At 37.8% G+C, this 12,640-nt stretch overlaps 1 protein-coding gene across 48 annotated transcripts in view; it reads right to left on the minus strand.

Moving 5' to 3' along the window:
* The window catches only part of PPIP5K1 (diphosphoinositol pentakisphosphate kinase 1), a 50,450-nt gene that overhangs the window by 2,441 nt on the left and 35,369 nt on the right, over positions 1-12,640 (minus strand). For all 48 annotated transcript variants that reach the window (XM_072740673.1, XM_072740660.1, XM_025998595.2 and 45 more), the window contains one exon: positions 4,766-4,879. In XM_072740673.1, the coding sequence (XP_072596774.1) occupies positions 4,766-4,879 (114 nt within the window). The remainder of the gene's footprint in view (positions 1-4,765; positions 4,880-12,640) is intronic.

Here is a 12,640-nt window from a genome sequence, read left to right on the forward strand (position 1 = left end):
TGTGTGGGGTGAAGAGGGAATGAGGGCACTGTATTTTGTTGAAACACTCCCAATTAAATCTGATGTACATCTTTTGTTAATAATCATTTCTTTAAAGTAATCAACATATTTCTGGGGCAAAGGTAATCATTGTTTATGGCCCAAGAGATAATTAAGCAGGAGAATGTAGAAAAATCTTGTGAATGAGAACAGAAGGAAGGAAAATTACCTGAAAATGGAGGACTGCCATGGAATCTCTAAATGGCAGATTCTTAATTAACCTTTCTGGGGGGTCACTGAACCCTTTGAAATTCTAATGACAGTCATGGACTATCTTCCCAGAAAAATGTGCATCTGGATATTCACACTAATCTTCATAAATAATTCCTAGGGTTCAAAGACTTTACCCTGAAATCCATCCATGGATCTAAGGTTTAGACCTTCTAAGTCTTGGGACACACAGTGGTATAGGATTGTGAATGTTATAGACATATATACAACATAAAAATTAATTACCCACTACTATTACTTATAGTAATAAAATGAAGGGCTTAGAGCCTTCAATTACTCTGTGGGACAATTCCTACTCCAATCTCTGCTACTTCATTGACCTCTAGTAGGGGACTAATCTACTTTTCTTTTTGTAAATGTATTTATTAGTGGTACTGTAACTTTATATTTAAAGCACTCTGATATCAATAATGATAGGTTTTGGATACAGGGGACATCTGAATATCCGGTCATCCAAGAGAACCTGGGAAAGTTGGCAAGCCTGAGCCTACAAAGGCTGAATCAGTCATTTAGTTTAGGGTATGCCAGTTCTCTCTTTTCTGTAAAGGACCACAGAGGCATGCTTCAAGCAGAAGAAAGAAGAACATGGTTTCAGCCAACAAGGCATATTTAGGGCAGACAAACCCTAAGAAAATATTTACCAATGAGGCTACACACCTCAAAGAGGTGAGTCAAAGGTCTGATAGTAGATTAAACACAAGAAGAAAAAGAAAAGAGTTCACCCAAGAATAGAAGTAGCCTTAGTATTCAGTTAAGTAGTTTAATTTAGGCAAATCAGCAGAAGTAGGAGGGGCACCTGGGTGGCTCAGCTGGTAGAGTGTCTGCCTTGGGCTCAGGTCATGATCTCAGGGGTCCTGGGATCAAGCCCCACATTGGGCTCCTTGCTCAGCAAGGAATCTGCTTCTCTCTCTGCCCCTCCCCCTTGTGCTTGCTCTCTTTCTCTCTCAGATAAACACATTTTTTTAAAAATTAAAAAAAAAAAAAAGAGAGAGAGAGAGAGAGAGAGAAGCAGAAGCAGGAGAAAGATGCTTTCCAGAAGCAGCCAGAGCAATCTTGAACACAGCTGGAGGTATCACAATTCCAGATTTCAAGACATACTACAAAGCTGTAGTAATCAAAACAGCACTGACACAAAAATAGACTCATAGATCAATGAAACAGAATAGAGACCCATGCTTATGTGGTTAAATCTAAGAAAGGAAGCAAGACTATACAATGGGGGGAAAACAGTATCTTCAAAAAATGGTGCTGGGGAGCAGCCCGGGTGGCTCTGCGGTTTAGCGCCGCCTGCAGCCCAGGTGTAATCCTGGAGACACTGGATCGAGTCCCATGTGGGGCTCCCTGCATGGAGCCTACTTCTCCCTCTGCCTGTGTCTCTGCCTCTCTCTCTCTCTCTCTCTCTCTCTCTCTCATGAATAAATAAATAAAATCTTTTTTAAAAAATGGTGCTGGGAAAACTGGACAGCTACATGCAAAAGAATGAAACTGAATCACTTTCTGACACCATACACAAAAATAAACTCAAAATGAATCAAGGACCTAAATGTGAGACCTGACATCATAAAAATCCTAGAAGAGAGCACAGGCAGTAATCTGACATTGGTTATAGCAACACTGTTTTAGATATGTCTTCTGAGGCAAGGGAAACAAAAGCAAAAATAAACTATTGGGACTCTATAAAATAAAAAACTTTTGCACAACAAAGGAAACCATCAACAAAACAAAAAGGCAACCTACTGAATGGGAGAAGATATTTGCAAATGATATATCCAATAAAGGGTTAGTATCTAAACTACATGAAGAACATACACAACTCAACACCACCACCACCACCACCACCACCACCACCACCACCCCTGCCCAACCAAATAATCTAATTAAAAAATGGGCAGGAGTGTCTGGGAGGCTCAGTTGGTTGAGCATCTGCCTTCGCTTGGGTCATGATCCCAGGTCCTGGGATTGAGCCCCACATCAGGTTCCCTGGTCAGTAGTGAGCCTGCTTCTCCCTCTCCCTCTGCTGCTCCCCGCTGCTTGTGCTTGCTCTCTTTCTGTCAAATAAATAAATAAAATCTTTTTAAAAAAAAATGGGCAGGGGACCTGAATAGACATTTTTCCATAGAAGACACAAAGATGGCCAACAGACACATGAAAAGAGACTCAACATCACTAAACATCAGGGAAATGCAATGAAAACCACAATAAGACATCACCTTAAACCTGTCAGAATAGCTAGAATCAGAAAGATAAGAAATAACATACAATGCTGTATGTTAACTGGAATTAAAATTAAATTTTTTTTTTTTACAAGACAAGAAATAAGTGTTGGCGAGCATGCGAAGGAAGAGGAACCCTTGTGCACTGCTGGTGGGAATATAAATTGGTATAGCCACTACAGAAAACAGTATGGAGGTTCCTCCAAAAATTAAAAATAGAAATATCATATGATCCAATATTTCCACTAATGAATATTTACCCAAAGAAAATGAAAACTTTAATTTCAAAAGATATATGTATCCCTATGTTTATTGTAGCATTATTTACAATAGCCAAGTTATGGAAGCAGCCCATTGTCCACCAAGAGATGTCCACCAATAGATGTCTGTGATAAAGAAGATGCACATAAATACATGATGGAATATTCCTCAACCATGAAAAGGATGAGATTTTACCATTTGTGACAATATGGATGGACCTAGAGGATACTATGCTAAGTGAAATAAAGGAAGACAAATACCATTGATATATATAGAATCTAAAAAAGAATAAATAAGCAAATAAAAAGCAGAATCAGACCTAAAATACAGGGAATAGGTTGATGGGGAGGCGGTGGTGGGAGGCTGGACAAATGAGTGAAGGGGAGTGGGGGATCCACACTTCCAGTTATGGAATGAATAAATCACACGAACGAAAAGTACAATATAGGGAATACAGTGAATGGTATTGCAATAGCATTATATTGTGAAGGATGGTAGCTACACTTGTATTGCTCATAGCAAAATATATAGACTTGTTGAACCAGTATGCTGCATAATATTGTATATAACTATACTCAAATTTAAATATATATAATTATTTTTAAAGATTTTATTTTTATTTATTCATGAGAGACACATAGAGAGGCAGAGAAAGAACAGGCTCCCCACAGGGACCCTAATGTGGGACTTGATCCTCGGACCCCAGGATCATGCCCTGATCTAAAGGCAGATGCTCAACTGCTGAGCCATCCAGGAGTCCCTAATATATATAATATATATATTTTTAAATAATATATTAAATATTATTTTAATATATATTATATATATAATTTTATATATATATAATTTTAAATAATATATTAAATGTTATTTTAAAAAGAGACTTCCAGGGGCACAAAACCATAAACATTCCAGGAGAGGGATAAAAGAAGCAATGGCGAGGTGAATATAAGATAATTTAAAATTTGGGAGAAGTATTCTTGGTGTCAGGAAGGAAGGTTTCTTCTGCATACAGGGTACCAATTCTGCAACTGTTTAACTCAATGCTGAAATATGAATCTTTGCTTCAGTCCTATCCAAATAAAATAATAAAAGCCATGTTTGACTTTAGTTATTTCCTGGAGGCAGGTTGAATAAGGAAAAGATTTTTTCCATCACTGGTGTCTCTGGCCCTTATCCTCCCTCTGAATGTCACTGGTACCTCTCCTTCCCTACAATTACCCTAAGAACTCCTTGTGACGCCACTATTCACATTGTTGCCAAGGAAAATTAGTGATAGGCCAGGAAATGAATGAATGAATGAATGAATGAATGGGTGAACGAATGAATTTATTGAGAGAGAAAGAGAGAGAGCATGCATGAACACCAATGGAAGAGGCAGAAGGAGACAGAATCCACAGTGAGTATGGAGCCCAACATGGGGCTCAATCTCACAACTCTAAGATCATGCCCTTAGCCTAAACCAAGAATTGAACACTTAACCCACTGCACCACCCAGGTGCACCTTGTGATAGGCTAGAGCTTATTAAGAAGAGATGGGAAGAAGCAGCACCTCAACTTGAACTACTAGTTGAGATCAGACACCTTGAGAAAAGGGACATATGGAAAGTAGTAGCAGATTCTAGTTTCCTTCTCCCAGCTTTTCTATATATTCAAGTTTCCTCTCAACTCATCTCTCAACTTCCTCTCAAGTCATCTATACTTGAGAAAGCTGTAGAGACCACATGGGAATCTGAGGAAGATGAAGTTTCTATCCTTTGTTCCCCGAAGCACCCTCTGGGACACTATCTTTTAGGTGCCTCTCCACTGAAACAGAGAAAGGCCATGAGGGTGGAGATAATGAGACAAGGTAAACAGATCCTCCCTTCACCTTGGAAACAGCAGGTGAGACTGCTTCCCCTACAGGCTATTCCTGGTCTTTCAACCCTCATCTTCATTTCCCTCATGAAACAGGTCTCTCATTCATCAATCCCTCCATCCCTCTTGGCCTTTCTCCACAGAGTTCCAAAAGGATTACTTACACCAAGGGGGCTTCTCAGAGCGCTGCCGAAGTTGTAGGGTAGGTGAATGAAGAGTACGGGGTGGGGAAAATGGGCTATCTGAGGCTTGGTTGCTGTGCATAGAGTCAAAGAGGGCTTGCCAGAGCAGGGAGAGAAAAGGAAGGGAAAAAAAAAAAAAAGAGTTTGAGGAAGCATCCAAGAAACACAGGTTCTCAACATAAATCAAAACCAACTTACACATTTTAAGGCTGAAAAGTAGCATTTCCTAAGGACCCTTCACACAAACCATTTTTAATATTTAAACTTTATATTATGAATATTTTTAAACATTTTTTGTACCCTCCTCCATCCCCCCTTTTTAAAAAAAAGTAGGTGAAAAACTATTACAATTCATACTGATATCTTCATCTCCTGTATTTACCACATCAACATGTTAACATTTTGCCATATTTGTTTCACCCATTTCTTCATGCTGAAGTTCTTTTTAAAAAATGACAGGCATTATGAAACATTTCACCTCTAAATACATCAATATGCATTTCTAAGATATAAGGAATTTTTCCTCCATACCCACACACCATGAACAAACCTAACAAAATTTAAAAATAATACTCTAATATCTAATAGCCAATTCATATTCAAAATTCCCATTATTCCCAAACTATCTTTTATAATATCTGAACATGAATCATGCATTGCATTTTATGTCTCCAAGGTCTCTTTTAATCTAGAATATTATCCCTACACACACCATTTATTTTTCATAAAGTGACTTTTTAAAAAAACGTTTTTATTTATTTATTTGAGAGAGAGAGAACGTGCACATGATCGGGGGAAGGGGCAGAGGGAGAGGGAGAGATCTCAAGTGGATTCCCTACTGAGCATGGAACCTGACATGTGGCTCAGTCCCATGACCCTGAGCCAAAATCAAGAATTGTATACTTAATCAACTGAGCCACTCAGATGCCCCTCAAAGTGACTTTTTGAAAAGAACAAATCAGTTATGTCACAGAACTATATCATCTCACATTCTGGATTTGTGTGATTGCTCCCTCACAGAATCATTTAACTTATATCATTATTGCTTGTATTTCCTATAAACTGGAAGTTAGATAGAAAAGGCTTGATTATTCAGTTTAAACAACTTTGGTAAAAATACCAAATAGGTGCCAAAGAGGTGATCCTATGTACTTTATATTATGTCATACTAGAGGCACATAATATCTCACTGTCCCTCTAATTAAAGCTAAGTTTGCTAACTGGGTTAAAGTGGTAGCCACAAGATCTCACCACTGTAAAGTTTTCCCCTTCTGATTAGAGGTAATCTTTTGGTACTACAAAACCCCATCAACATTTTACCTAATTGTGTTAGTATTCATTGATGATTCTTAATTATTTAAGTGGTGATTTTCTATTTCTATCAATCCTCCAACATTTACTAGCTGGCATATTTTCTGTAAAGAGCTTTTCCCCTTCAACTGGGGTTATTTGATTACACTAAACTGCAGTTCTTACTGAAAAAGGACAATAAGTGTTTCCTTTTTTAAAAAAAAATATTTTATTTATTTGAGAGAGAGGGGGAAATCATGAGCAGGGAGAAGGACAGAGGGAAAAGCAGACTCCCTGCTGAGCAGAGAGCCAGAATGTGGGGCTCAGGCCCAGGACCTGATCATGACCTGTGCCAAAGGCAGACCCTTAACTGAGTGAGCCACCTAGGCACCCATGTGTTTGTTTCCTTTTAATTAGTTTTCAGAGAAAAGAGGTAGTGAAAAGTATTCTCCAATTGTGGCAGATGATAATTATTTTATTTTTGGTTTCTTTTTTGTAGAATTATTTACTTATTATTTATTATGAGTGCATGGATCTTTATATATTCGTATACTTTACTCAATTACAGTAAATTATTCTTTTGAATGCTAAAATGTTCCAGTTATGGTCAGTAGGAACCTCTTCAGGCTTGACTGCTTCCTTGCTTTTGTTATAACATGCCTTGGGACCAGTTTGTATTTTTCTTGCCCTAGACTATGCCTTCTCAATGAAATTGGTTCCTGGTGAGGGTAAAAAAATCTTAGATATTCAACTGGTTTGTATTCCATCACATAGTCATGAACCATAAACAGATATATACTGTATATTTGTGGTATTAAAATTCCAGGTAGTAGGGGGTTGCTAGGGGAAAAAATCTCTAAAAAGACTGAGGGAGGAGGTATGAACATGGGATGTTTAGGTCTTCTTTAATTTATTTCAGCAATGTTTTGTATTTTTCAGTGTACAAATCTTTAAACTTCTTGGTTAAATTTGTCCCCAGGTATTTTATTCTTTTGGATGCTATTATAAATTGTATTTTTTTTTAATTTCCTTTTTGGATTGTTCATTGCTGGTATCTAGAAACAAAATCTATTTTTGTGAGCTGATCTTGTATCTTGCAACTGTGCTGAATTTGTTCATTAGTTCTGGAAGTTTTTTTGAGGACTCTGCATTTTTTCTATATAGGACCATGTCCTCTGCAAAAAGAGATAGTTTTACTTTTTCCTTTCCAATTTCTATGCTATTTTTTTTCTTGCCTAATTGCTCTAAAATTACCAAAATAGGGCAGCCCCAGTGGCTCAGCAGTTTAGCACCACCTGCAGCCCAGGGCCTGATCCTGGGGACCCGGGATCGAGTCCCACGTCGGGCTCCCTTCGTGGAGCCTGCTTCTCCCTCTGCCTGTGTCTCTGCCTCTCTCTCTCTCTCTCTCTCTCTCTCTGTGTCTCTCATGAATAAATAAATAAAATCTTAAAAAAAAATAAAATAAAATTACCAAAATAATATTGAACAATAATGGTGAATGTGGGCATCCTTGTCTTGTTCCTGATCAGAGAGGGAAAGGTTTCACCATTGAGTATGATGTGCACTATGGGTTGTGCATAAATATTCTTTATCATTTGAAGAAGTTCCATTCCTAGTATGCTGGGCATTTTTATCATGAAAGGGTAGTGGATTTTATCAAGTGGTTTTCTATGTCAATTGAGATGATTGTGAGTTTCTCCTTTGTTCTTTTAATGTAGTATATTACACTGTCTTTCTTATGTTGAATTACCCTTGCCTTCTTGAGATAAATCTCACTTTGTCAACTTGCTGTTGGATTTAGCTAGCTAGTACTGTGTTGAGAATTTTTGCTTCTGGGGCTCCTGGGTGGCTGGATCGTTAAGCATCCAATTCTTGATCACAGCTCTGGTCTTGATCTCAGGGTTGTGAATTCAAGCCTCCTGCTGGGCTCCACACTGGGTATGAAGCCTACTTAAAAAAAACACAGAGAATTTTTGCTTCTATATTCATAAGGGATATAGGTCTGTAGTTTTCTTATGGTGTCTTTGGCTTTAGTATCAAGGTAATGCTGACTTCGTAGAAAGTGTTTCCTCCTCTTCTATTTTTTGGAAAAGTGTGAAAAAAAAAAAACATGTTAATTATTACTGTTTGGTAGATTTCACCAGTGAAGCTATCTTGTTCTGGACTTTTCTTTGTTGAAAAGTGTTTCTAGGGGTACCTGGGTGGCTCAGTCGGTTAAGTGGCTGCCTTTCGGTAGCTTTATGATCCCAGGATAGAGTCCTGCATCAGGCTTCCTGCTCCCTGGGGGGCCTGCTTCTCCCTTCCCCACTCCCCCTGCTTGTGTGCTCCCTCTCTCTGTGAAATAAATAAAATCTTTTTAAAAAAAATAAAAAGAAAAGTTTTTCTACTGATTCAGTCTTTTCCTGTGTAATAGGTTGTGTTCAGATTTTCCATCTCTTCTTGGGTCACTTTTTGTGGGTTTCTAGGAATTTGTTCATCTAGGTTATCTAATTCACTGGCATACAATTGTTTATAGTACTCTCTTATAATTCTTTTTATTTCTGTAAGGTCAGTAGCAATGTCCCCACTTTTATTCCTCATTTTGGTTATTTGCATCAACACTCGCTTTTTCTAAGTCTGCTAAAGATTTGTCAATTTTGTTGATTTTTAACAAAGAGCCAACTTTTGGGTTTGTTGACTCTTTCTGTTTTCTATTCTTTACTTCTTTTATCTCTGTTCTAATCCTTATTATTTTTTTCTTTCTATGAGCTTCGGGTTTAGTTTGCTCTTCTTGTTTTAGTTCCTTAAAGTATATAGTTAGGTTTTTGGTTTATGATCTTTCTTGTGTTTAAATGTAGGTGTTTACTGCTATAAATTTTCTCAGGCCTGGTTCTGCTGAATTCCATAACTTCTGGAATGTTGCTTTTTCATTTTCATTCATCTCAAAATATATTCTAATTTCTCTTGTTATTTCTTCTTTGACCCAAAGGTTAAGAATGTGTTTAATTTCTACATACTTGTGAATTTTCCAATTTTTCCAATTTTCCTTCTATTGATTTCTAGCACCATTTCACTGTGGTTGGAGAGGATATTTTGTATGATTTCAATTTCTTTTAAAATTCATTTAACTTTTTTTGTGGCCTATCATATGTTCTATACTGAAGAATATTCCATGTGCACTTAAGAAGAATCTGTATTTTGTTGGTAGTAGGATGTTCTTTGTGTCTGTTAGGTTTAGCTGGTTTACACTGTTATTGAAGCTCTGTTCCCCTACTGATCTTCTGTCTGGTTATTTTATCTATTATTAAAGGTGAGAAATTGAAGTCTCCAACTATTACTATAGAACTCTACTCCCTTCATTCTGTCAATTTTTGCTTCATATATTTGGGGGCTCTATTGTTGGTGGGTATATGTTTTATAGTTGTTTATAGTTTATAGTTCAGTTTATAGAACTGAACTTTTTATCAATATATAATGACCTCTGTCTTTCATAACAGTTTTTGCCTTAAAGACTATTTTGTCTGACATCAGTATAGTTACCCCAGCTCACATTTGGTCATTATTTGCATGGAATATCTTTTTCTATCCTTTCACTTTCAAATTATTTGTACTGTTGGATCTAAAGTGAGTTTCACATACACAGCATATAGTTGGATGATTTTTTAAAAATTCCATTCTACTGAGATGCCTGGGGGAGTACCATCGGTTGAGTGTTCTACTCTTGGTTTCAGCTCAGGTCATGATCTCAGGATCGTGGGATCAAGCCCTGTGTCAGGCTCCACCTTCAGCAGGGTGTCTGCTAGGGGGTGTCTCTTCCTCTGCTCCCCTCCCTCCATCTCTCTCTCTAAAATAAATAAATCTTTTAAAAAATCCATTCAGCTAATCCCTTTTATTTTTTTAAAGGTTTTTTTTTTAAAAGATTTATTTACGTATTTATTCATGAGAGACACACAGAGAGAGGCAGAGACACAAGCAGAGGGAGAAGTGGGCTCTCTGCAAGGGACCCTGGACCCCAAGATCATGCCCTCAGTTGAAGGCAGATGCTCAACCACTGAGCTACCCAGGCATCCCTTTTTTTTTTTTTTTTTTAAGATTTTATTTCTTTATTTGAGGGAGAAAGAGAAAGCATGAGCAGAGGGAGAGACAGAGGGAGAAGCAGGCTCCTTGCTGAGCAGGGAGCCAGGCACAGGGCTTGATTCTAGGACCCTAGGATGATAACTTGAGCCAAAGGTAGACATTTAACTGAACCACCCAGGCACCCTAATCTCTGTCTTTTAACTGGAGAGTTTTATTCATTTACATTTAGAGTAATCACTGATAAGAAAGGGCTTTATTCTGTTATTTCACTATTTTTTTTAAGATTTTATTTATTTATTCACGAGAGACACAGAGAGAGAGAGGCAGACATAGGCAGAGGGAGAAGCAGACTCCATGCAGGGAGCCTGATGTGGGACTTGATCCTGGGTCTCCAGGATCACAACCCTGGCTGAAGGCAGCGCTAAACTACTGAGCCACCCGGGCTGCGCACTATTTGTTTTTTATACATCTTCTACTTTATTTTGTTCCTCATTTCCTCCTTTACTATCATTTCTGTGTTTAATTGATATTTCTGTAGTGTTCCATTTTGATTCCTTTCTTATTCCCTTTTCTGTATATTTTTTAGACATTCTCATATTGATTACCGTGGAGATTACAATTAACATCCTAAATTTATAACAATCTTTTTTGAATTCATGGCAATTTAGCTTCAATAACATTCAAAAACTTTGCTCCAGGCAGCCCAGGTGGCTCAGCAGTTTGGCACCTGCCCTCAGCCTGGGGCGTGATCCTGGGGTCCTGAGATTGAGTTCTATGTCGGGCTCCCTGCCCTCTGCCTGTGTCTCTGCCTCTCTGTGTCTCTCATGAATAAATAAATTTTAAAAATCTTAAAAAAAGAAAATTTGCTCCTACAAAGTACAGTCCTCACCTTATGTTATTGTCACAAATTATATTTTTATATAATGTATGCCTGTTAATACAGTCTTGTAATGATTTTTTTTATTCGAGTGTTAAGTCATATATGAAACAAAAAGAGGAGTTACAAACCAAAAATATAGTAATGTTGACATTTATATATACCAATGTAGTTATCTTTACCAGGGTTCTTCATTTTTTCGTATGGTATCAAGTCACTATCTAGTGTACTTTTATTTCAGCCCAAAATGCTTTCAGCATTTCTTGTAAAGCAGGTTTACTAGTGACAAAACTCCCTCAACTTTTATTTTATTTTTTTTAATTAATTAATTAATTAATTTATTTATTTATTTATTTATGATAGTCACACAGAGGGAGAGAGAGAGGCAGAGACACAGGCAGAGGGAGAAGCAGGCTCCATGCACCGGGAGCCCGACGTGGGATTCGATCCCGGGTCTCCAGGATCGCGCCCTGGGTCAAAGGCAGGCGCCAAACCGCTGCGCCACCCAGGGATCCCCCTCAACTTTTATTTATCTGGGAATGTCTTTAATTTTTTTCTTCATTTCTGAACAGTTCTGCTAGATAAAGAATTCATGGTTGGGGGTATCATTGCTAATTTTATTAAAGATCCCTTTTGTGTTACAAGCTGCTTTTCTCTTGCTACCTTCAAGATTTTCTCTATCTTCTGACAATTTGATGATAATGTATCTCAGTGTGGATCTCTTTGAATTTATCCTTATTTGTGTTTGAACTATTTAATGTATAGATTTGTGTATTTATCAAATTTGAGAATCTTCAGAGCCATTATTCCTTCAAATATTTTTTCAGCCTCTTTCTTCTCCTCCCGGGACTCCCATTTATGTACATGTTGGTAGTCTTGATGGTGTCCCACAAATATCTTTGGCTAATTTTTTCCTCGTTCTTTTTTCGTTCTCCTCAGACTAGACACTTTAAAATGATTTCTCTTTAACTTTGTTGATTTTTTCTTCTGCCTGCTCATATCTTCTAAGAAATCCTTAGTGAAGGCAGCCCCAGTGGCACAGCAGTTTAGCACTGCCTGCAGCCCAGGGCGTGATCCTGGGGACCCTGGATCGAGTCCCACATCGGGCTCCCTGCATGGAGCCTGCTTCTCCCTCTGCCTGTGTCTCTGCCTCTCTCTCTCTCTCTTTCTCATGAATAAATAAATAAAATCTTTAAAAAAAAAAATCCTTAGTGAATTTTACATTTGTTATATTTTTCTCTTTCAGAATTTCTGTTTGGCTCCTTTTAATATTTTCTATTGCTTTATTAAAATATTTGTCCAAGTCTAACATCTATGCTTCCTTAGGGACAGTTTCTGTTAATTTCTTCTGTAAATGGACCATACCTTTTTGTATCTTTGCATCTTATAATGTTTTGTTGAAAACTGGACATTTTGAATAGTTTTCTTAAAGATTTTATTTACTTACTTGAGAGAGCTAGAATCAGAGAGCACAAGTGGGGGGAATAGCAAAGGGAAAGGGAGAAGCAGACTCCTCTGCTGAGCAGGGAGCCTGATGTGGGGCTCAATCCCAGGACCCCAGAATTATGACCTGAGCCAAAGGCAGATGCTTAACAGACTGTGACACCCAGCCACCCTACATCTTAAGTATTATA

This window comes from Vulpes vulpes, chromosome 15 (assembly GCF_048418805.1).
Source record: "Vulpes vulpes isolate BD-2025 chromosome 15, VulVul3, whole genome shotgun sequence".
Lineage (NCBI taxonomy): Eukaryota > Metazoa > Chordata > Mammalia > Carnivora > Canidae > Vulpes > Vulpes vulpes.